At 34.9% G+C, this 27,511-nt stretch overlaps 1 protein-coding gene across 2 annotated transcripts in view; it reads left to right on the top strand.

The window, feature by feature from the left end:
• LOC126968291 (uncharacterized) overlaps positions 1-27,511 on the top strand; it is a 76,133-nt gene that overhangs the window by 13,064 nt on the left and 35,558 nt on the right. The window contains exons 1-4 of one of the 2 annotated variants that reach the window (XM_050813200.1): positions 11,706-11,882; positions 20,297-20,435; positions 25,331-25,641; positions 26,818-27,393. In XM_050813200.1, the coding sequence (XP_050669157.1) occupies positions 11,801-11,882; positions 20,297-20,435; positions 25,331-25,641; positions 26,818-27,393 (1,108 nt within the window). In that variant the 5' untranslated portion in view covers positions 11,706-11,800. Of the gene's footprint in view, positions 1-11,705; positions 11,883-20,296; positions 20,436-25,330; positions 25,642-26,817; positions 27,394-27,511 lie in introns of those variants that run through there. The other variant, XM_050813199.1, reaches the window with a different exon arrangement.

Raw genomic sequence — 27,511 nt, 5'->3', positions numbered from 1 at the left:
TGTTTGATTGTAATTAACTGTTTTTTTTAAATCTAAATTTCATATATTCTGATGATTTACACATGACTTAATGATTAATAGCACTTTTTATATAAAAATAAAACAACATTAATAATTCAAATTCAAATTCAAATATTTTTATTCAAAATAGGATGTTATTGAAAGTCAAAAAACTACTACCCATTCCAAAATGAATCCTTCAGACCTGAGAAGAATGGGCGCAACAAACTCAGCGGGCTTTTTTTTCATCGAATTAATATGTTTACAAAGTAATATTGTACAGTTAAACTTATTATTTAATAGCCTGAGGGCGGTCACTCCATTCCCAATCTGTGGTATCATTAAGAAAGTCATTTATGTTATAGTAACCTTTACCACACAAACGTTTTTTAACAATTCTTTTGTATAACGTAATACTTTTGTTTTGAACATTTTCTGGGATCTTGTTGTAAAAGCATTCACATCGCCCCACAAAAGACTTACTAACTCGACTTAGCCGAGTAGTAGGCATCATCAGTTTATGTCTGTTCCTAATAAAATTTACAGAATCTATTAAAATATTAAAATTAATTATTTATCTAATTGGCTCACGCCGTTCTATTAAAGAATAAATTAATGAAATGAAATAATATATTGGTAAAAGTAGAGTCATTTTTAAGATAATATGTTAACCCCACGCTATTTTTGCAATAATATAATTTTCTTGTTACTTGATCACACTATTCGTAATTTGAGCTGATTAAAAATTATTTTCTACTGTTTTGTTTTCCTTAAAACCTATATTTTTTTTGTTTATTACTATTATTTATGCTTTTTTCATCTTAAAACGATGATAATATCGTCGTAACGAGTTAGCACGCGCCGTAGACTTCGGCACAAAAGACACAACTAGGTGTCGGACACTAAAAAATAGCTTATCCTGAAGATTCAGATAAGAAACATGGAACAGACTTTATAATTTATTAAATTGACATCAGTCCTTGACCAGTTCAAAGTTTCAAATTTATCCCACGTTTTGAAGGGATCGCAAATAACGTTCACAGACTCCCTTACAAACATACCAAGCTAATGAAAATGGGACAGACTGTTTAAATTATTGTATTTTTATTGGTCGTTGTTAAGTGTGCAAAGTTTCAATGAAATCCGACATTTAAAAATGGCTGAAAATCGTTTCCAAAGATTCAGTTACACATTACAGACAGAGGTCAAGCTGATATAAAGTGTGTAAATATGATATTTTTGTTGCAAATACTACTGTAAAATACCAGTTTTCTTAAAGCATGGAATGACCACTAACAAATTTAGCTGGTCTTCCATTCGCAAAGAATAAATTAAGAATTAATGTAACATACGTTGGTTGCGCAGTGGCTAAAACCATTGACTCTCACCACGGTGGCGCTGGAGGTCTATTACCAAAATCTTAAGGTGAAGTTTAGGTCTGAAACAAAAGAATGACAAACTTCGAATTAAATCCTATAACCAAAGTACTTCGGATCCGGGTAGTGCGAATGGATTTCGCCATAGAATAGGTAAAAGACATTTAAACTCTTCTGTGGATTTCGTTTCGCAACCATAGACATAACCATAAAAAGTAACGTTATAGTTATGATCATAATAAAGTTAAACAACGAAAAAGTAAATGTCAAGTGAATTTGGGAATAAGGTAAACGAAAGACAAAATGCCTAATCGCTAACTTCTTATCGATCTTCGGATCCGATATACTTTCGCAATAGGAAAATGTACGATTCGTCAACGGAAACTTCGTATTTAGATTGTGGTAATAGGGCTCCGGGTTCGACCCTCGCTTGCCACGAATGTTTATTCGACGCTTTATAAGCTTGGGGCAGTAAAATCCTCTAATGGCGACCACGTAACGGAAGATGCAGTGTTGGTAGGCCCCCCATAAGTTGATGGTCAAGACCGCCAGAATAGGTTTAATGAGGGCAGCACACGACCAATCGTGGTGAACTTTGGGGAAGGACTGTGTGGAGTCTTCTGGCTGAAATTATTATAAGATCGGCAATGCTAAAATAGATAATTAGACGCAGAGATCACATAACATGAGGTAACTTTTCTTTATAAAAATAGTGGGAGTGTACCTATGTATGCACGCAACAAGTTATACTTCTTTGGCCTAACAAAGCAAAAATCTATAGAACTATTCCACGTTTGTAGAAAGAACAATATTGCAACACAAAATATATAATCTTGCAACGATGGCTATGGCAATTAATTATTAAATAATGAATACGGCTGTACGGGCTTGAACCCTTTGTCTATCTTATAATGGACGAAGAAACCAAAAAAAAAACAAATAACGAATGTCGCAAACGTCAGAAAATTTTAGGAACCAACTTCACCCTGTTACTTTTGTGTTAATCTCGCGTATCTTAAAATTTCATTCTCATATTTTTTTCATAATGCGTCTAAAGAAGTATAACTTCAAAAGATGAGATTTTTGTTTAAACTTTTTGAAATACATTTACATTTCATTTGGTTCAATGGAGGCCCGATTTGCAAAAATCACTCTAACCATTTGAAGGCTGACAAGACCTGATGAAAATCGGCGCGTATAAAGCACGGGATACAATTACAAACGAAAAATTATGAGCTCATCACCGTTATTAATTCACGGACGGTCATAAAACCATTGTTTCAAAAACTCCACGTTTTACATTACAATAGTGACATGGGACTGCGCAGCGAATGACCTTTGCTGGTATTACTTCATTGTCAAAACTTTTATCCCACAAAAATGTTTGAGGTCGGAAATTAATAGATTTGTCGACTATCAATCCTGCATTATATTGTTCTTATTAATCTGTTGTTCATTCATTAAATCAAATCAGTCGAAAACTAGTGGGAGTCTCCTTTGCACAGGATGCCGGCTAGATTATGTGTACCACAACGGCGCCTATTTCTGCCGTGAAGCAGTTATGTTTAAGTGAAATTACTGGGCAAATGAGACTTGGGTCAAGGTGACGAGCGCAGTTGTAGTGCCGCTTAGAATAATTGGGTTTTTTTCCAGAATCCTGAGCGGCATCCCATTGTTATGGGTAGGGCGTATCAATCACCATCCGCTGAACGTCCTGCTCGTCTCGTCCCTTATTGTCATAAACAAATGACACTTATTTTTTAACTCTTATTTTTCCTGCAATCTGTCTTAATATCATTCACCTGGACTTTAAGTATTTTATAAGGTCGGGTTTGGAGCAGAATCCAGTGATTTGCCCAAATATTATTTACTATCTACTTGACCATCAGATCTTGTGGTGCTCGTCTTTTTACTCTTATGAATGTTGCACCAGGTTTCTTTTTCAATAAGAAGTTTGTAGTGAGTCTGCTACTTCCTTCTTTATAGTTTTTATATTTAGTTTTCGATGTAGACGTTTTTTTAAAAAAATAAGGGATGAGACGAGCAGGACGTTCAGCTGATGGTAATTGATACGCCCATTACAATACAGCGCTGCTCAGGATTCTTCAGGATTTGAAAAACCCCAAAAATTACAATAATGCGCTCGTCACCTTGAGACATAAGATGTTAACTCTCATTTGCCCTATATATATTTCACTAGCTACGACACCCTTCAGACCAAAACACAGTAATGTTTACACATTATTGCTTTAGGGCAGAAATAGGTGTCGTTGTGATACCCATAATCTAGCCGGCATCCGGAGCTTAGGAGCCTCCCACTAGTAATGGTTGGTTTCACCATGGAGCATTAATACCATTCGAAGCATTTTAGATTAGAACAATTGCATTATTTCAATATTTGAGTATGAGACTGTGCTCCATAGTTGTATTCCGCGTATGTCCATATCGGTTTAATTATGACTTTGTTTAGAAGAAACTTATTTTGTAGTGATAGTTTTGATTTTCGGTTTAGAAACCAATAAAACTTTCTCACTTGGTGTCCCAGGGCCTGTCTTTTCGTGAAAATATGTTTTTTTCAAGTTAAACGTCTATCTAGGTGCCACTTATAAATGCTTTAACTTAATTTACCACTTAGCACCATTTCTTGGGTAGCTTGAACAACACATTGATCTTACATCTATGGAAATCGGAGAATACCGGATAGTAAAAGTAGTTTCTCCATTTTATTTCGACCACCTTATTGATTCTGATTTCCACCGGCGTCTGTATTTTTTACAATTACTTTTCAAATCAAATCAATAACACGTAATTAATTTAGGCCAAAAATGAAACTTATGAATGTCAAAAGTGATACATTTTACCATTTATCACCAAATTTTGAAAATGGTTAATCTTTAATGAGAAATTTAGACTATTCACAAAGTTTTATTGGAAATACATAATATTATATTATGTCTTCCTATTTTACATTCATTCTACTATCTATCTTCTATCCGATTCATAATGAACTTTTGTATTTTTTATATAACATTTTTTTTTATATAAGTGGTGAGGCATCCGTCATGGACGTACGCAACATCAGTGGTCAAGATGCTGTGCCGGCAATTAAGTTAGGAATATGCTCTAAGTTTAAAAGCCGTATCGGTTCGCGAAAACTGCACCCGGTAATTGATTCCACAAAGTGGCTGTGCGAGGAAAGAAGTTCAGGCATAAAACGCATCGTTATAGAATGCCTGACGTCAACATTCTTTTTTATGTAAGGGAAGAGACGAGCCGGACGTTCAGCTGATGTTAATTGATACGCTCTACCCATTACAATGCAGTGCCGCTCAGGATTCTTGAAAGACCCAAAAGTTACCACTACAACTGCGCCTGTCCCCTTGAGACATAAGATGTTAAGTCTCATTTGCCCAGTAATTTCACTAGCTACGGCGTCCTTCTTCTTACCTTACATTACTTCACGGCAGAAATAGGCACTGTTGTGGTACCCATAATCTAGCAAGCATCATGTGCAAAGGAGCCCCTCACTGGTAAAACATGATTCGGGTGTTATTTCACAGTTTAATGTTATGCCCGATGGTGGATTTCGGCTGCTGAAATCAACCTGAACAAGCAGAGCACTTCTCGTGATAAACGAAGTAGAAGATGTAGAGAAAACCCACATATCTTCGCAACGCCAAAGAATCAAGCTGATCTGAGGTTACTTGATCATTAAAGATTCAAGGCACTTCCCACTTTTCTGATCAGTCCAGTCCTATTTGAATTTACTTTGTTTTCCCAGTCCACCTTCAGTTGCTTATTTAAAGCAACATCTATTATTTTTGTTTGGTATCGTAGTGTTTTATCACGTTATAAACATTTCAGTTTCCGCGAATCGTAATCAACATCATCATATTAGCGGCTGATCACATCTACTCTGACATGGGGTTCCCCCACAGATCTCAATAATAATCGGTCCTGCGCTGCCCTCATCCAACCTATTCCGGCGATCTTGACCAGATCATCGGTCCACCTTGTCCTACCAACACTGCGTCTTCCGGTACGTCGTCGCTTTTCGAGGACTGCTGCCCCAACGACTGTTTCTCGAAGTTTGTCAAGCTATATGCCCTGCCCACTGTCACTTCAGTGTCGCAATCATTTGGGCTATGTCAGTGATTTTGGTTCTCCTTCAGATCTCTTCATTTCTGCTTAGATCTCGCATAATGATTTTTTTTTATTTATTTTCCCCGAACGCTTTATTCCGAATCAGATTGGCTGTCTTCAAATTTTTAACAAGAGCCTTTGCAAGAGCCTAGGATTGACATCAGTAATTAACGTGCCATTCTAGCTGCTGTCAAAAATAAGTAATATGATCGCCGAATATTTAAGTACCTCTTAATTGTTGCCACTTCCTCAAATGTGCTATTGTTTTGTTTCCAAGGATTTTTAAACAATAGTTGATATCTCAGACCTGTAGCACTCAATTGGTTTCCATAAATAATGTAGATTTATTACATTAATGGTAATTTTTTGCTATGGCAATATACACATATTTCTATGTACTTCTGTAAAATGTTAAACCGTTTTTGTTGAATTTTTCATTTCCCTCGAGTGGCTTAAGCACAGTCCGTTTTTATCAGCTATCAGACTAAATAGTAAGAAATATATATTAGTCCTCAAAAGTAGGTGGAAAAAATACCTAATATTATATTATTATAGTATTAATATTGTTAGCTGCTCCATTCCAATTTTTAAATGGGCTGTTTAAAAATATGCAAAACCCGGAAATCTTAAGTAGTCATAATCATGTCATAATTTACCTTATAGTTGTTCTCAATGTTACCTTAATGTCAAAATAGGAAAAACAATTTTGAAAATATTCTATTCTGGTTGGATGTCCGTAGGTCCTATCCTCGTTGAAAAATATTTTTTAAGTTTCTTGTGACTTTTTCTCAGCTGAGTAGCGACAGTAAGCTATAGTAAATTTTGCATCGAAACCTTAAGATTCAAAGTGATTACATATATCCTATTCGTTAAATTTTGAATATTGAATTGAATTTCGTTGGATCCAATCCAATGGATGAATTTAATTACGGTGCCACTTATATTTTTGGCTGTTCAAGAGCTTTGAGCGGCATTGTAGCAGGCATTTATATCACTCACCATCCCATAAAAGTTTAGTTGGTCTCAGTAAGTCTACGAAATACCCCCAGTACCCCATATTTTTCCCATCATTAAACCATAGTAATTGTCCTTAAAATGCAAACCGTAAGCAAAGATAATGGACAATGGTGAAGGCTGAAGTAATATTAACAATAAGTTTCGTACACAAAAAGATTAAAGATATTAGATTATTATCAAAATGTTTGGTGTTAGTTGTAAGTGACAGCGTTTTACTTTAGTTCTATCATTGTATAACTATGATTCAATTTGTTTAATACAAATAAGTTTCGAATTAATGGATAGCTCCAAAAAAAAGCGCGAACATCATTCGAAAAGGCCGGTAACGCTCCTGGTGTTACAAGTGAGTGTGGGCGGCGGTGATCACTTAATATAGGTGACACCTACACTCGTTTTTCATAATCTTCCATTAAAAAAAAGCAGAGGCTGTCAGGGCGAGGATAAAACATGGCAGATCAACAAAAACAATCTTCTTAAATAAAAGGTCGTTCCGATAAGTCTTCGTGTCAACCTAGGAAGATACCGAATTGTTCTAGTGACAAATAGGACCCAATTATTGAGTCAAATTATGGAAATAGGAGGTATGGGGGATAACAGTATTAGAATTATAGAATTATGAATAAAACATGCAGAAGCATTGCAAATCAACTCAACATCACTTTGTTTACCGTTATAGGTCAAAGGAATGACACTTTTAACTGTCAAAAGTACCATTTACCACTACTTCGCAAGAGGTTAAGATTTCGATGATGATAGAAACTCATTGCCAAGAAATAGGGGCAGTCGTTAATAGAAGTGGAGTGAAGAGGAACAATACAGCCAAACGATTTTTTCTTACAGAAAAGGTCTTTTCCTTTTTTTATAACATTTATTCCATAAGATAAAATTTTAAAGAATTTAATTCCAGGATCATAAACTTTTTGTACCTTCTACTCGTCTAACTCGAGTTAGTATGTCTTTTCTTGGAAAAAGTATATGTCTGTACAAGGGAATCCAGAAAAATGTTCTATATCAATCAATCTCAAGAACTCAAGGCTAACAAAAATATAAATGACTTTAATAAATTATTAAACAGGCTGCTTCATGTAGTACATATTGTAAAGAAAACTTAAAAAAAAACATTTAGCTATCTTTTCAAATGGGTGGTAAATTATAACTTTCAATAAGCTTTAATAGCATTATATTTATTATACAGCATGCATCATAAATAACAAGGAAAAATAAACCTTGATTTATTATTAGTTTTCATCATAATACGCTTATTCTTATCACTTGGGAACCGATCTTCTCAGTAGTAATTTACGAATCGTAGGCTCATAGTAAATTGCTTAGACCTTCCATTATATAAGTTTTTCAGACTTAAACGAGATAAAATTACTAGACGATGTATTGTAAATAGAAGCAGACATTTATATCTTTATATTATGATACATAATATTATATAATACCTCTGTTCCGATGGATCTTTATGTAATTACTCCATTATTTTTCGGATATTTAATTATTAAATTCAAAATAAAAGATCGATAATCAAAGGCCTTGTCATACTAATTGCACGTTTTGGCATCATTTTATTATTTAGTCTACATATACAAAGTTTTTTAAATGGGACTAGGGACAAAATAAGCATAAAAGCAGTCTGTCATAAAGTAGCCAATTTTACACGTAATAATGACGATGTAATGAAAAATTCATCTAACACCAATCACTACTAAGCGACTTTTCAAATGCATATGGTTGCCGTCTCAACGGCACAGCTCCGTGCCGTGCAAACTCTTTCACATGTACACGGTAGGCAATGGTCCGGCGGTGAGGGCTGGTCACAGTATTAATGAGGTACAAGTTCTACCAGTGGGAGGCTCCTTTGCACCGGATGCCGGCTAGATTGTGAGTAACACAACGGCACCTATTTCTGCCGTGAAGCAGTAATGTGTAAGCATTACTGTGTTTCGGTCTGAAGGGCGCCATAACTAGTGAAATTACTGGACAAATGAGACTTAACATCTTATGTCTCAAGGTGACGAGCGCAAGAGTAGTGCCACTCAGAATTTTTGGGGTTTTCAAGAATCCTGAGCGTCACTGCATTGTAATGGGTAGTGGAAGCGGGTGTATAAATTACCATCAGCTAAATGTCCTGTTCGTCTCGTCACTTATTTTCATAAAAAAAATGGAACATCGCCGTTTTGCACCCGTGTTCATGCAAACGACGATATACAAGTCAATACTACAAAGACGGTTGCCGCGTCAAAGCTGTGTTTATATTGGATAAGCCCGGCGAACCACGGTCACGGCACGGTCGCCGTGCCATGTGAAAAATGCCAAGGTACCTCATACATTTCTACTGACCGTATGCATTTGAGAAGGCACTTACTGCGGTAATTATTTTTATTAGCTTCACCTCTATATATGTTTGTAACCGACTCATGTGGGCTCAATTTTAACCCACTTTAGGCGGCCAGTTTTAATTTCGTTCCAACTTCATAGATTTATCAAGGACCGATGATACTATATTAATTTGAATCAAAAAATCCAAATTTTCAATTTTTAAAATAAGATTTTTGTTAATTTATATATTTTTCATCTATAGTCGATATGTCAGGAAATAATGTTAACTTTAAATTTCAACCATTATCTTTAACCGATTTATCTAATATTAGGAAATTTTCGAAAGAGAATTTTGTGATTTTAAGCGTGTTCTTTAGTTTTTTTTTAACTATTATATAATATTATTCTTCCTGTATTCTGCGTCTTGGTAATCTGTAATTCAACAGTGTTCCAATATGCTGACTGAATATGTCTGTATTATGGTGTTGTATTTGAGAGGCTTTTCCAGTGGGAAGTCTCTCGCTCATTGTTCACGAATCTTGCTGCTAGTCTCTGAATGCTGGGACATTTCAGCCTAGAGAATTTAGTGGCTCAAGACCCTGAAGTTGAGTAGTAACTTCGTCTGTTTGTCTGTTGATTCTTCACTGGAAGTTATTACACAAATTAAATTTGTAACCAAAATTTATGCCAAGTGCTCTTTCCAACTACGCCCGAGTAAACTTTCCCTAAGTTCGAGTACGCATGAATCGTAAATTTTGGTATATCGTGTTCAAACCTTAGGCTGTGGCTCCATCTACAGAATCTACTTTACAGTTGATGTCCTGCTAATTCCTAACAATCTAATTTGAACGCTTGTATTAGGATGTTGTCTGAAAGAAATCACTCTTTACTGTTAGGGACATTTTTTGAATAATATTAAATTAGCATTTGTGAGTAAGCGGATTTTTTTTCACGTTGTTCCGCTACCAGCTAAAATGTTTTTTTTAGGTCGGACTTATTATTTTCATAAAAGCTACTGTGATATACGTATATTATATGAGTCGGATATGTCGGTCTGTCGCTCAATATCACTAGCAGACAATGCCTCGGCTGGTGGTGTTATCACTCATAATCTGTGGTGTGTTGGATTTGTATGGATATGACCACTTAAATTATTTTACACTTCACCTTCTAGGAACGTGACTTCGTATTAATGAGACAAATGAGCGTTACTTATTACGTGAAAATATTCGGGCAGAAAAGTTATAAAAATACATTGAGCACGTGTTATTCATTTTTTATTTGCATATTGAATATTTTGACATTTGATACTGCCCAATTACAACTGAAAGATACTAATACTAATGGGTAAGCCTTAATTTTTTTTTAAAAGGCTGTCCAAAGACTTCACATTGCTCTAGCTGCTTTCAATTTGTTAAATTGATTTGCAATTTATTCGCTAAAATAAAATAATTCGTTTTTATTTTTGTATTAGTTTAGTTTGGTGTAGTATACACCTAGGATAAAAACAGTGATAGTGTTTTTGAGCCCTCAAAGTTGTTCTTTGCTAAAAAACTGCATTCTCTATAGTAATGGCCGAGATACACTGTCCCCTTAGTTAACAATTTTGTAATTTAAATTTCTAATAAAACCACTAGCAATTATGCAAAAAGCGAAGACACAAGTACTAATGCACTGAAAGTTCCATACTGTTGAAACAGCAAGATAAATATATTAAATTTAATGATGTGAATTTACTCACTCGAGTAAATTAGCTTAACTTTTGCTGCGTGTGTGTGTGTGTGTGTTTTAATTCTAGTTCAGTGGAAAGAAGCATATTTATAGGGTTCCATTTTCCGAAATATTCAAATATCAAGTTTCAATGATTGTATCTATTGAAAGGGTTATTTAAGAAAAGTCTTGTAACTTATGAATCAATTTCAAGATGACTAGACAAAATGTTACATATTATTGAAGACGATTTCAATAGTATTTATTACTTTCAGGAGTTGATAAAAGAGATTGGATTGGTTTAACTCTATAAAATTATATTACAACTAGAGATTAGTGATGCGCGAGTGCTAGTACTATTTTGGGTCACTGGTCAATTCTCTCATTTAATTTCAGCTATTAATGCTATCACAGTTTTGTATATTAAAAATTTCATTCGTTAGAACAACATTCGTTAGTTACAAAGTTTTTAGAATATCTGCACACTGTAGATAAATAAAGAGCATACCAATCGAAATATTAAATTTTATTGGTAACTTTTTTTATTTAAACTACTCTTTTTAAATAAAATACATCCAGATCACTTTTCAATATTATGTTTTTAATTGGTGTAATTATACAAGTCAATGTCGAGAGCGTACCAAGCTTTCGAAATAATGTAATAATTTCACTACTCTGGCTATGCAACTGCTGGGTTGTTATAACGTCAAAACTTCAATTTTTTTTATTACTTTTGGAATGCATTTATATGACATTATATTAAACGTTAAAAACTGCTTAGAATATTCCAAAAAGAACTTGCCAGTTAATTAAAAAAAATAAATATGTTCTTTGGACCTTATGATTTAAGGTATGGTCTATCGTACAATAGGTTCCGATATTCTCCCAAAATATATTTGTTATAATTTAAAATCTGTTAATTTAAGATTCTAGTCATATCCACACTTGTCCAACCTCTGAATTCTTTTCCATATAAGCGACTGGCGAACAATACTTCTGTTTAGTTCTATATGACCCATATAACGTAATCGTTCATTAAAAATAATGTAATTTAAAAGTTTTAAGCGAAATAAATTGCGATTTACAGTTTAGTCCTTGAGTTTTGCAATAAACCAATAACTTGAAATTCATTTTGTGATCGTATTTTTAATAGCAGTGTGACTTTAGTGTGATTCTACTTGTACAATGTTACGTGTATTGAGGTGATAGTGATATTATGTTGTATCAAAATGAACATAAGTGTTGTGGGTTTTGTTTGTATGTTTGTCCATGTTGTGGGAACGAGAGTGATTCTTGTCGAAAATGCTCCAAGTTGGTATTTTTTATTTATATTTATTTTTATGTATTTTTTGTACGATTATCAGGTACAAATTACAAATAAGGAAAATAATTTTTTTTCTAAATATTTTGTTATTTTAAAGTAATATCCCTCACTTCTGGGATTAATTATTATAAAATTAAAATTTTTCATTCATTAAAAACTCGTTCATAAATTCTGGTAACAAATTTAATTTGTATAAATATTTTTCATACAATATCTCTAATTACATGCGCGCATGCAGTTTCTATCTCAAAGATTTCAATACTTTTACAATTTATGATATTTTCAGATAAAATTGGCAATACAACTGTTATCGCTAAGTCCCTAATTTAAATGACATGCTGTAAAGTGCATTATTGATAGATATTTATTAAATGTATGTATTTTATATACTTAATTAGATAATGATTAATGCTTTATTGCTTAAAATTGTTCGTTTAAGCTGCCATTATTTCTCGTAAATAGTAAGGATAAAAAATGGTTATTGTGGATTATCCGAGATGCATACATACATTGCTATTTAGTAGACATTTTTAATGTGTACAATACTGAAGTTATTTATTTTGATCTATCTCGTATGGTTCAGCCAACGTTTGCAATGTAAGCTCAAAAATGTGATTATTTTCTACATCAAATTACCCCTAAAAATTATCACTACTATATTTATGCTTGAATTTTTATTGCTATGTAGTTAGATCTAATAATCGATTGTGGACTATGAGAAGGCCTTTGATTCGATCGAGACCTGGGTGATGCTTGAGTCTCCCCATAGGTGCCACATTGACTATCGATATATCGAAGCGTTGAAGTGTTTGTATGGAAACGCCACCATGTCAGTTCGTCTCCAGGATCCGACTGCAGCGGGGAATCAGCGCTGCGTTTAAAGATGTCTGTTTAGAGATTCTGGACTGGAATGGACTGGGAATCAATATCAACGATGAATTCATCACTCACCTTATATTCGCAGACGATATCGTAATCATTGCATTCACCATGTAAGACCTAAGCCATATGCTCGATGACCTTAATACAGCTTCCCAAGAAGTAGGCCTCAGATTGAACATGAAGAAGACGTAGATCATGTCTTATGTCCATGTCGCACCTTCTTCCCGTAACAATTACGAACTGTTCTCTCGAAATTGTTGACGAATACGTCCTTGGACCTTAGATAAACAATCCAGTTGGGCAGGTTCAATTTCGAGAAAGAGGTCATTTCTTGAATCCATCTCGGATGGGCGGCGTTCGGGAAGCTCCGTAAAATGTTCATGTCCCAAATACCACAGTGTCTGAAAACGAAGGTTTTCATCCAGTGTTTGTTGCCAATGATCACTTACGGTACGCAGACGTGGTCGCTAACTATGAGCCTGATGAGAAAGCTCATAGTCGCTCAGAGGGCAATGGAGAGGGCTATTCTCGGAGTTTCCCTGCGAGGTCGAATCAGTCATGAGGATATCCGTTGGAGAACCAAAGTCACCGACAAAGCCCAAAAGCCCAAATGATTGCGAAGCTAAAGTGGCAGTGGGCAGGGCACACAGTTCGACGGACAGATGGCCGGTGGGGTAGAAAAGTCCTTGAATGGCGACCACGTACCGGACACGCAGTGTTGGTAGGCTCCCCACAAGATGGACCGACGATCTAGTCAAGATCGCCGGAATACGTTGGATTAGGACAGCGCAGGACCTTTGCAGGAGATCTTTGGGGGAAGCTTTTGTCCAGCAGTGGACATCTTCCGGCTGATGATGATGATGATGGTTTTATTATATGTTTAGATTTTTATGCCTCCTTCAAAAAGCTACAACGCAATAACTATTACGTCAGTATTATTGCATTTTTTTATCACAAAACATCAAATCTTCAATATCGACGATACAAAGAGTGACCCAGTGACTCATTTTCTCACGCTTATAAATTTTTCATTTAGTTTTTAAGGATCCGCGCCTTCGTGCCAACCAACAAAGTTGTTCCCTGCCCTTTGAAGTTAGGCTTTTGGTTTTGTGGATTTAACCACATGAATAATATAGACTCTGTAAAAATTTCAGTATTCTAACTATTAGTGTTTATGAGGTACAGTGCGCTGACGAACAAGACGGAGGGTTAGATATTAGAGCCTAATAGTACTTCTGCTATAAAATATACACACTGTTTGTAAACATTGAATTTTCGCGATTAACGCGAGTGTTACACGACTAAATAAAACACTTTTTAAACGATTAAAACACGTGTAATTGTTACGGTGTTTTTACATTAGATTCTTTCGTTATAGTTACATTTTTATTATTTTTTTAGTTAGCACGACGTTTCGCGACTTTTCCGGAGCATGGGGTCAGTTACGCTGAAAACGTGTTACAATTACAATTTGTAAACATTTTCCATTAGTGTAGGATCACTCAATACACGTGACAATACCTAACATTTGTTAGCAAGTATTAGTGTTTGAAAATATTTTATAACAGCAGTGTGTCAGCACCTTAAGTGAAAGGGTTCCCGTTGGTTGGCCCGAAGGATCCCTAAAAACCAAACGAATTATACCTACGCGTGTGAAAATGAATCACTGATTCGCTCTTTGTATCGTAGTGATTGAAGACTTGATGTTTTCAAGATAAATGAATTCGTCATTGGTATTGCATTCTAGCATTATTAAATGAGTCATAATATTATTATTTATATTTCTATAAATTAAATATTTGCTTTGCAAAAAGGGTTTTCCGGCTATTTAAGTGTTAGGTTCTAGTAAAATATTAAGATTTTTTTTCATTTATTAATAGTGCCATTATGTAAGATTTAATCATATGTACCTTGAGGAAAAAAAACAAAAAGTCCCTTCTCCCAAAAATTTTATCAATTTTATAGTCAAACCTAATTGGGTTTTTATATGAGTGAAAGATAAAATGGATTTTAATTCGACTAAAGAATTTAAGCTCATCCGCATACAGGAGGGAAAAATACTACTTAACCTAGGGATCAGTTCATTAATATATATAATAAACATCAATGGGCGGAGATGGGATCCCTGAATGATGCCGGATATGATAGAGACTCGTCGTGAGCAGAATCCCTTTAAAGCCACTAATTGACAACGATTAGAAATATTAGATTTTATCCAACGTAAGAGGCAACCATGCAGACCTATAGTCTCCAACTGACAGACCAATATTCTATAATTTACTCTATTAAAAGCCTTTTGGAAGTCACTATAGAAAGAGTCAACTTGACCATGATCGTTGAAGCTCTACAAATAAAGTCTGTATTCTCTGTCAAGTTACTGGCAGTTGAACTTTCTTTTAAAAAACCTTCTGCTGCTGAATGTCGCTTCTGCGTGATATGCGGGATGATATAGGTGGTCATAAACTAAGGACTCTAATATTTTGGTAAATCTGGATAAGATGCTTATAGGTCTATAATTAGTACATTCGCTAGTATCACCCGATTTGTGTTTTAGTATGATGTGTGCTTCTTTCTAAACATGAAAGAAAACGCCACTTTGTATGGATTTGTTAAAAATCAAATTCTATCAGAGCCTCGACGCAATGCGTAATAAAGTAAGGAGGAATTCCATCCGGTCCAGCTCCTTTTGTTGAATTGAGTTTCTTTGAAATATCCTCTTTAGATATGTGCACTGAAAATAGGGGATGATTGATAGTAGTCTGACTTGGAACGTTCATGTGTCTATCTGGTTAAAAAACTGATGAAAACTACTCAGAGAAGAGTTCGCCTACGACTTCACCACCAGTTGCAATTTTGTCACCAAAGTCTAGTCTAGTTTAGTCTCGCGAATTGAGGGTCCAAGTCTCTTCCTTTAAATGTAAGAAAAGATAAGTTTGGTTGAATTACTAAGCGGCTCTTCAACACTTAAAAGCAATGAGTGGAACAAGCCTGAATAAAAGCGTTTTACCTAAAGCGTAATAACCGAAACTCGTCGTAGTCCCTGGGATTGGTTTTAGTTTTTTCAGTTTTTATGAATGCGATTTTGCTCTTTTATACACGCTTTCAAAGACCCTGAAATCCAGACAGAATAGTTCAATCGACCAATTCGCTTATATTTTGTGTTTTTCCATATGGTGTCGTTATTTAACGTCATACTTATTTCATAAAAACATTTTACATTCAAGTTGAAGTCATTGTCGTTAAAAATACTTTCCCAAATGTTACTATTACGTTGTTGTATACAATTATTTATATCATATTTACGAAAGTTAGGCATCATGGTAGATTTGTTTTGCATATTTTTTATATTGGGTTCAAAAGACACATCGGTCTCAATCGCTGAGTGGTGACGGTCAGGCACACGTAATGGGGAATTTCAGATAAGGTTACGTTTGTCAGATCTGCCATAAAAAGATCAAAAGCACGATTATTTGAATTGCGAGCATAATTATATTGCAAAATACCACCCACCTCCAGCATATCAATAAGTAGCGAAGATTTCGTGTCCTAGACTTTGCTATGGCACTGACGAGAAAGTGAAATGTTATCTCACGACCATGTTATACCAGGCACATTAAATCACGAAGAATAATAGTTTTAGAATTAGAATTGCTTAGATCTAAGAGCATGTAACAACAATTATCATAAGAAGTGCGACATTGTGAGTAGGGTAGGTAAGTCCGATGGGGCATTTTCATTTGTTCACAAAGCTTCTTAAACAACACGACTAATTCTGCATTACGGCGCCCATACATTGAACTTCTTAGTTATAGATCCTTGAAGTTATTTTTTTAATTTGACAAAGATGATACTCCAACTCAACTATATCAGACTGAACCTTGGCTTTCTGTGCTTCGAGTTCAGTAATTATCTTAATTGCCTGATCCAGATTGTTTCATATTATGATTATTATTTCTTTTCGTTCGTTAGATATAAAGTCTGTAGTTTCAGTTAACTCTTGTTTAATTGTTTCAACCACAGGTTTCACTTCAGAATTTACTTTTTCATGAATTTCAAGGGATACAATAGAAAATAGGGATATTTAAAGTAGATCTGATATTATCAATATCGCTATGACCCGCCCCATGATGCCGCTTCAAGCAAAAGCGGGTATATTATGACTGCCTAATTTTATACCAATAAATGGAAACCGGATTTTTTGTTCGGTTACACTGCGGAAACTACTGAACCGAAATAAATTTTACCTCATGTCATAAGATGCAGTGTGTTTTGGATAAGGTTATAGAAAATTATATGTTGGTTATTAAGGACGCGTTCTCAAAACAGAGAGGTATCGAATCGCACCACTACACTGACACCGCTCAAACACATACACGAACTTAAAGTTAATTGCGGGAATCAAATGAATTTGATACTTTAGCAAGTTTGAATTTTGTTTTTTTTAATACCTATGTATTTTTGATAATTGTTTGATGTATTCGCTTAGAAGTTTAATATTAGAACTTTACATGGCAATTCCGTCGCATAACGTCGTGTGCAGTAAACGCAGTTTTTTTAAATCCAAGATGGCCGCCTCGAAAAATTATGATTTCAGCAATATGGGTATCGTATCCGAGGTTATCGAGGGTGCAGAGAACGATTTTGGGATCATTTCTGAAATCCAAGATGGCCGCCGCGGAAAATTATGATTTCAGCAATATGGTATCGTATCCGAGGTTATCGAGGGTGCTGCAGAGAACGATTTTGGGATCATTTTTGAAATCCAAGATGGCCGCCGCACAAAATTATGATTTCAGCAATATGGGTATCGTATCCGAGGTTCTCGATGGTGCAGAGAACGATTTTGGGATCATTTTTGAAATCCAATATGGCCGCCGCGCAAAAATATGATTTCCACAATATGGGTATCGTATCCGAGGTTCTCGAGGGTGCAGAGAACGGTTTGGGGATCATTTTTAAAATCCAAGATGGCCGCCTTGCAAAATTATGATTTCAACAATATAGATACCGAATCTGAGGTTCTCGAGGGTACAGAGAACGAATTTAGAGTCATTTTTGAAATCCAAGATGGCCGCCGCGCAAAATAATGATTTAAACATTATGGATACCGAATCCGAGGTTCTCGAGGGTACAGAGAACGAATTTGGGATCATTTTTTAAATCCAAATTGGCTGCCGCGCAAAATTATGATTTCAACAATATGGATATCGTATTCGAGGTTCTCGAGGGCGCAGAGAACGAATTTGGGATCATTTTAGAAGTGAAACTTCTTTGCTCGCATGAGGGTAAAATTTTAACGGATGAAACGGAATAAAGTGTCAAGAAAATGAAGGGCGTTTTTATCCAAGAAGAGGGGAGGAAGATTGAGTCTGATTGAGAAAGAGTGAGAAGATTCGAATGTAGCATGAAGCAGACGGTACCGCTATGAAGTAAAACAACTTCACTACTAGCGTTGTATCATGCAGGTTTAGCGCGCGGCCGCGAGTGTGTAGAACATCTTCCCTACTAGCTTTGTATCGTGCAGGTTTAATGAGTAATGATAATTAGTAAAACATCTAATAATTTCTAATATTGACAATAATCAATTGGTTTAGAGAACAGATTAGGATAATTATTAATGTAAGCGAGATTTAAAAATTGGTTTTCACAAATAAGTTTCACCTCTGACATGTCTACTTTGTACGCACGCCATTTTTTGTGTTTTCTGGTGCTTTGGACGTAGCTTCCCCCTTAAGAACACCTCCCCTAAAAGTTGAGTTGAAAAAAATACTGGAGACATACCTTGTGAGGTATCGTTGGATAGGTCTTTGAAAGTTAGATTCAGGTTTGATACATGACATTTCCTTTGGTCTTTTGAAAATAATGCGGGATTAAGGAAGATATAGGTTACATTTAAGTAATAGATAGGTCATTCAAAATCAAATTTTGTGATTTTTTAATAAGATTGGTAACGGAATGTATTTTGTAAATATTGTGGGTGAAAAGTCGAAACGTAAATATTTCTATATTTAGGGAATGAAGAATTAATTTAGCATGTGGGATATTGTTAGACAGGCCTTTTATAATATAATTTAAGTTTATGAATGAATTCTAATTTTGGCGATGTAAATGACACCCATGAAGAAAATTTTGTAGATTTCATAGGCACCATCATGGATTTCGATTTTGACCCGATATTCGTTATTATTGACCCCGAAAACCATAAAAATGACACCTATGAAGAGAAGTTGGTAAATTTCATAGGCGCCATCTTGGATTTCGATTTAGTATAGACCTTATATTTAGAGATGAACTTATATAAATCAGTAATTCTTCAAAAAATACAGAAACATAATTTTTTGAAAATCTGACTGCGTACAAAATATGTAAAGTACCAAAGACAGTATTTGTAGAGCTTATAAAAAATATTCATGTTCGTACAGCGATCTTTCCGAGTACGAGCTGCTACTTACAACCGACGCAGTGTCTACCCACGACGGCGGCCGAGCGCGGACTGACGTTGTTTCGATAGATCTCTCTGTGCAATGCGTACGGAGGGACAAAATAAAATAACCCTTAATACCACACTTTAAAGCTCATGCTTATCAGAAAAATACATAAATTTTAGACGATTCAGTTTTATTTTTTTCTGTGAGAATTTATAACATATTCATTAATTTATTTCCCGTGTTTTTGAAAATATTATATCTGCTTTCTTTACGTAATTTTTAAGAGACAAAATTATGTAAGTAATAGCAGAAAACTGATCCTGAATTTCGTCAATTTTGTGTGAAGAGGTAACGGATAATCGTTTTTACGACATAAAATATCAAAATTTAAAGAAAATAAGGGACGAGAAGAGCAGGACGCTCAGCTGATGGCAATAGACACGCCCCACCCAGTACAATGCAGTGCCATAAGATGTTAAGTCTGTTAAAATAAATAAATAAAGGATTAAAACGCGTGTAATTGTAACTATGCAACATTAGATTTTTGCGTTATAGTTACATTTTTATTATTATTTTAGTTAGCACGAGGTTTCCTGACCTTTCCAGATTACGGGGGACAGACACAGGGAGACCCTGAAAACGTGTTACAATAACGTTTGTCGGATCAGCTAGTTGGATAAAAATTGCAACTGGCCAGAGTGGACTTATTGCATTTACTACTGGGAGACTTCTTTAAACACGATGCCGGCTAGATGATGGATACCACAACGGCGCCTTTTTCTGCCGTAAAGCAGTAATGTGTAATCATTTTATTTTTATTGTATATTCATTATTGTGTTTCGGTCTGAAGGGCACCGTAGCTAGTGAAATTACTAGGAAAATGCAACTTAACATCTTATTTCCCACGGTGACGAGCGCAATTTTAGTGCTGCTCAGAACTCTTAGGTTTTTCAAGAATCCTGAGCGGCACTGCATTCTAATGGGCAGGCCGTTTCAGCTGAACGTCCTGCTCGCCTCGTCCCTTATAGTCTTTTTTTACAATAATGTATTTTGTTTCCTAAGCAAGTTTCTTATCATGTCAATTATTTCAGCGTGCTTCAGACGGGTTTTAGCTGGTCGTCGAGCTCTCCGCAGCCACGTCCGTCGCGTCGTGGACTGCGAGAGGCTGGAGGACTGCAGGAGGGAATGTGCTACAGAGAAGAGGTTTCATTGCGAGAGTTTTAACTACAGGTAAATATATACGCGGTTATATCTACACAAACTGCAATATCATTCCCACCATGCCAGTCATGTAGTACCTGAGCCTACCATATGATTAAGTTGGCACAAATACAAGAGTTTAATCAATTAACAAGATGCGTCATAAGCCGAACGCTAAGGCCGATCGTGCCTCTCTATCGCTTGTTCCGTGCTCTTGCTTGTTCCGCGCTCTCACTAATTAAAATAAAATCCGGACACGTTATGGAGCGGGACAAAATCCGGACTAGATTCTAAAAGTCTGGACATATCCGGATTAATCCGAACGGATGGTAACCGGTATGTAGATTTGATTAAAAACTTGCTGGGAGAGTTTCTTGCGTCGCTTCTTCTCTCTCAGACCGTCATTTGTTTCCGAAGTATTAGTAGTGTCTAGTATATAAGACATGACATCAAAAATAATTCTAAAAGAATAAATTTTGAGAAAATAAAATGCCTTATATGAGTTTTGCCTTTTAACTATCCATTTACTTAACATCGGGTGGACCCAGTGCTTATCTGTCCTCATATCTAAAAGCAAACCACATTTTTAACCGCAACACTAATTAAATTCAAAATTAACAAAAACGCACAAATGATTTAATTATGCGAAAACTCCTATATTCACACAATTGTTAGAATTTTCCAACATAATGCATATTGCTCTATATACAGTAATACACGTCTTTTTTATACTAAAACAAAGGCAATTCCAATACTCAAATGATGTTATTATAATTTATTTATTTATTTTCTAAATAAACAGTATTAACCAATATATCGAATAATAATAAAACTTAACCAAAAACAGTATTGGTATTAAATTTAACAATAAAATACCAGTCATTCTCGGACACACTCAGCATAAATTTAAACTATAGTATAGTAGATTATATAGAGGATAGTAATGCTCTATGTCTATTTCTGTGCAGGGCACATAAAATTATATAATATTATTTAATTAATAATGATAGAAAAGAAATAGAGACAATATTACTTCAAGAAATTACTTGATTTTTGTAAGGTGAGTGTTGCAAGTAAACCGCTTCGCTCATGAGGCGTGCAATAAAGCCTTTATATTTTATATCAATTTTTGATGTTGTTATTTGAAAGAAAGAAAAACATTTATTTATACATACACACAAATAACAAAAATGAAACAACTTAAAAATATAAAAATTCAAAAACGTGTGGTATTTAAAAAAGGAGCCACTCAGCATGTGTTCCCACGCTGATCTTCTGTGACCCCCACGTGGCACATGACGTCAAGGGGGACAACTCGCCTGAATAAAATTATTTGTACTTGTTACTTTGTATTTGTATTTGTACTTGTTGTTGTTGTAAAAAAATACTACTAAACTTAAAAACAAGAATAAAAAATACAGATAGTAAAAAGTAATTACAATTAGATCAAAATCATAGTAATAACAAATAAAAAAATAAAACAAAAATAAAAAGCTCCTAGTCTCATTGAACGCAACTAATTCAACAACTATTTAGTGTTAGTTAATACTTTTCTTAATATCTGGATGTTAGTACGTATTACTTATTTGTAATGGTTATTTTTGGATATGAAACTCTCCTCGGGTGAAGGCGTCCTCCAACTTTTTCCACGAGTCTTTGTCTTTACCCATGATTTGCCAGTCTTTCCTGGTTATTTCTATTATTTCATCAGCTCACCTTCTTTTAGGTCTGCCTACCCGTCGTTTTCCTATAGGTCCCTTCCACTGCGAAGTTCTGAGTGTCCACATAATATTATGTAAATTAGCCTAAATTGTCAAGTTATTTAAAAGATGGGCTGGGAGTTTCTTATATTATGTTCTCCCCTCATGTTAAAGCCCCTTTACAAACTGATGTAGCTCATGACGATTACCAAGTGTTGTTTCAATATGTTATGTTATCGTCACTTCGTATGGTAAAATATATTTTTTCTAATTTTACAGTTCCCAATGTTACAAACATTCATATATCAAAGTTAGGAGAGAAGATTCAAAACATAATTGAATTCACAATATTAAATGAAACAAAAATCCAAATAATTCTAAATTAAAAGAGATATAGAGAGACCATTGTCAAACAAAAAGTCACTTAGAATATAAACAATTAATTAAGAATAATAAAATCAATCATAGCTAGCATTATTTAAATAAGTACAAAGAAATTAAGATTTCGTTAAGACAGAGATGAAATATGTCATACCTACTTTATAAAAAGTTTATTGTACTGGGCTTAAATAATTTATGCATCTTAATAACGCCTCTAGATTTTGATTGACTAGTAGTAGCAGTCAGCCACGCTTAGCATTATGTCCTTAAATATGTTAAACGAACTAACCCACACATTAATAAATCAAAATGGGTCACCCATTATCGCGCTGTCACATCATCTTTGATGATGATGAGGGTATTTTTTTTTTACATTTAAGTCGGTTCGAGTCCCAGACGAGGCAAGTACCTAATTTTTAGAAAATCTTTGAATGCAGAATTACTAACTTTTTAAAATAAGATTAAGTCTTCTTTCAGTAAAATACTACTTTCCCTTCATGTCCCATAACTTTGGGACAGCCTGTATATAATTCAACTGGTATAGTCATTTGACAGATGAGATTATGCTGAGCTTAAGTCATAGATAATACAAGTTACGCTAAGATAGCCCAATAGAAATTTCAAGCGCGCAATTCATTATACACAGTACCTGATCAATTATTATATGTCTGAGCAAAGTCTAAGTACGCTTTATAGATCTCAGCCTAAGTCTTCATTTGCTATAATATAAAGCGCTATAGTATATTATAGCTTCGTATGTGATGGACTTTAGTTTGTTTACTTCACATTTGTGGACACAGAATAGGCTCCCAACAAGCAAATCGCGTGGACATATAAAATCAGTTTTAGTGTATCGCTAATTTCAACAATTTGCATTACAGTACCATGGGTGACCCAGATCTGTCCCTTAATTAAACAACCAAGGTTGCTATTCTATTGTTACCTCAATACTCGCGTTTGAATGTGTTACACTTGCTTTCGTATTATAGCCTTGTTTTAATATTATTTTATTTCCGGGATGTCCGAATGCATATACTTTTACAAGGTTCCAATTTAGAGTGCCTATTTGATTTTCTGTGGGCACAATTTTAAATTTTTTAATAATTGGTTTCAAAATTTAATAAAAAAAAATCTGTTTATATACAATACCTGTATATACGTAAAATCAATATATTAGTTATATTGTGTTTCTATTCGAATTTGCAGAATCCTAATTGATTTTTGAAGCTGTCCCAATATACCCGATAAGTCATTCTTATCGCCTTATATTGGGACGCGTGAATTGCAAATTCCATACAACCTTTATATCGATAGTAAGCTGTGTCAATCAATCACTTTCTTTATATAGGTCATGGAAATGACGTACATAAATAAAGTGATTTGATTTGTTTTGTGATTTTTTTTTGTATTTGTAATAATATGAATAAAATTTAATTTATTTCCTTTTTAAACTCGCCCAGTGAAGCGGTCGGGGACGGCTAGTCAATATATAAATGTAAAGTGGTGCAACAAAAATACTCAAACGTCAAATAGTCAATGCCTTACACGAGTAAGTAAAAAAAGTAAATGTAAATTAATACATAACAAAAGTTAATGAGTACAGTAGCTGCATCAGCATACTCTACCATGATCTACCTACTCTCACATACGAATGCCAAACGTGGAAGTATAACAGAAAAATAAAAAGTAAACTTGAATCATGCCAGGAAACAATGGAAAGAAGCGTCCTAAAAATAAGAAGAGTAGGAAAAGTTACATTTGAAGGGATACGACATAAAGGTAAGATTGTAAATGCCTTACTTTACGCTCTGAAACAAAAGATACGCTGTAGAGACAATAGACCTTAGAGGCAACTATATGGGAAGATCAATAGGAAAAAAAGATAAGAGGATGGATAGAAGATATAAAAGTGACAGCAGGAAATTTATAGAAAAAGATAGCAATGGAGAAAGAAGCCTGGAACAGCCTGAAGGAATCCTATACAATCCAAGAAAGGGTTTCAATCAATAATGATGAAGACGAAGCACAATGTAATGACAGCGAATAATACCAATCAAATTATATTTTATCATAATTAATAATGTAGAATGGAGAAACATACATACATAAATAATCATACATAGGTCTTAACCCCACTATAATTTATTCAAACAAACATATATTATTAACTATATTTACAATATACTATGACTACATAAAATTAAAACTATCATTACGGGGACGTGTACCAAGAATACTGGCAGCATTTCCGCGTTGGATAGCTAGGCTGATCCGTTGACGGAAATACATTCTGCCAGCGCTTGGGTTTCCAGTAGCTTTATTAAGGCGCGAATATGATACTTTGCACATTATCCGTGCCTCTGGGACCCTCGGGCCCAGTGTCTCGACACCAAACGGCAAAAAGTTGTATGACTCACTAGGACCGACATATTATTTGCGGCGCTTGCTTTCTTCGGCAGTCGAAGCAGCAGGCCCAGCACCAACTGACGTTACTTGGACATGAGAGTATCGACGCAAGTCGCGTCCCACACTATCGCCCTTCCCCGAGTCCAAGCCACCAGCGTCATACCATCAGGACGCTTGCCATCGTTTGGCTCTAAAATGGCTGGTATATTAAGAGCGGCAAATAACCTGCGGATGACTATTATTATAATATTATACATAAGTAATATTTTATTATAATGGATGTAATCATAGATGGTGACTGTAATTTAACTCTGAGAATGTAATGTGATAGTAGATTGAAAATAAATAGGTTTTATTATTGTTATTGACATGTTTCATAGGTGTTATAACAGATGTTTTGTCCATTCAACTTAAAAAATACCATTTTCTTCTTTTCAGATTGGACACGACCTTCCAAGGCAAAGGTCTCTGCGAACTGATGACCAAACCTATAGAAGCGTTCGACATTCGCAACGATTTCGTAGATGACAAGGACTATGACTTCTTCGAACTTGACCGAAACAGCTTGGAACCGAACTGCCCTGAAACTCTACGTGGTCCAGGGCTCCTGCATTCAGGCTACCTGTCATCAAAAGGTGGAATCAGTGACAGAATAGATTGGAATGGTTACAGAGATCATAATCGGTATGATGAAAAAAGGCATTACAATCAGAAGAGACGATATGAGAATTATGTACCGTACCAAATTGGTAAGGCTTTTAAGTTTCAATTGAAAGTAATACCTTCTTGTTTACAATAAAGATAAGCTTTTTTCATGTTTCATACTCGAAAATTAATTTGTATGATCCTGTATGTTGGGCAGGAATATTATTATTTTATTATTAATTATTTTACATAGTTAAGTATCCCTTTAAATCATTGACGTCCAATATCATATTTATATAACAACTAGACCAACCCAATCAAGACCCAATCATCTATTAAAAGGTCGTCAAAAAATGTCCGAGGGGCGTTGTATATACATATATATATACACCTTATTTCCTGAGAGTAATGTTCAAAGTCTATTGGATACGCTCAGTAGAAGTAGAAGTAGTAGGTACGTTATAGAAAACGGCCGTAAGTAATTATTTAGCAAAACGTCAAGTTATATACACAATTTTGTTAATTTAAAGTGGCACTCTCCTGAAATACGACACTCCATTCTTTTTACGTTAGGATAAGCTGTTATTTGGACAGTTTTTCATTGAACACTTTGATATTGCGTTGCGTTGTATTCAAAGCGCGGTCGAAACACCACTGAATAAAAACTCTGCCTAATAGACGCGTAGGAGAGTTTTACTTCAGATATTATTTTGAGCGTGTTTGTGAGTTTAGTTGATCATTATACGTCTATGCTTTAAATAAAAAAATGCTACGGTCTTTTGAGCTTATAAGCAGTCAGCGTGAATTAAAACAATTTCCACTTATTGTGGATTGGTTTATAGACGTATATTTGATTAAAAATATAGTACAAGTGATTTTGGTATATAAATTAAATTTGTAACCAACATTTATGAACGGTGCGACTCGAACCCACGACCGGGTTCCGTCTCGCTCTTACAATCTGAGTCCACAGTTCGAGTGACGTATGGTTCGTAGATCTTGGTACGTCTTGTTCAACTGTCCGGTTGTGGTTCCATCTACAGGATCTACTTTACAGTTGATAACCTGCTCAAGCCCAATAATTGCATATTAGGAAATTGGGTTGAGATGTCGCTCTTTCATTTTTTTTTATTTGCATGAATGTAATGAATGCTTATCGAGCTGTTCATGACTTCTCAAAATTATCATGACAGATAAAAATTTAGCAATTGATTACAATATTTGTTTTTGTAGCAGAGAACTGGCGAATTTTAGTAACTAAACTTTATTTCAACTTTTAGGTTACGGTAGAGTAAACGATAACGAAAACTGGGGACAATATGGTGGAAACTATGGTGGAAATTCTTATTATAAAGACAGGAGTGACTTCCACAAATCTTATAACCACTGGCGGTTATCAGACTCGGATAGACATGTAAAAATCATCAAGGATTTCAACTATCATAATCTTGGAAGACATGAAAGTCAGTATGGCTATGGTAATTCTTTTAAGCATTCTGGTTATGCCTCTGGATATGATGATTCGGGAAGGAATAGAAAATATTCTGACCATGAAGTTCTAGGAAGACATGACAGTCGAGATGATTTTGTAGATTTGGGAAAACATTTCGAGTATTCTGATCATGAAAGTAATGGAAGACATGATAGCCAATTCGAATACGAAGATTCTAGAAAACATGGAGAGATTTCATCTGGTCTGGATAGCTTAGGAATGCATAGAGAATATGGTACTGGGTATGGAAGTTCAGGAGCTGATCATCAATCTACGTATGGGAATTGGAGAAAATGGTCTGGAGAAAGTCATAGTAAATGGGATGAGGCAACTTTTGAGGGAAGAAGCGAGGATAGTGTAAAAGGTAACAGTTAAAGTTTAATTATTAGTTTTGTTTGCAATAGATTAATAATTATACTATTAAATGGGTAATTATAATATACATTCTTAATTTTACCAGTGGGAGGCGTCTTTGCAAAGGA

The sequence above is a fragment of the Leptidea sinapis genome, chromosome 15 (genome assembly GCF_905404315.1).
Source record: "Leptidea sinapis chromosome 15, ilLepSina1.1, whole genome shotgun sequence".
In the NCBI taxonomy this organism is placed as follows: domain Eukaryota; kingdom Metazoa; phylum Arthropoda; class Insecta; order Lepidoptera; family Pieridae; genus Leptidea; species Leptidea sinapis.
The sequence above is the reverse complement of the archived record's forward strand: the minus strand, read 5'-3'. Positions and strand labels throughout refer to the sequence as shown.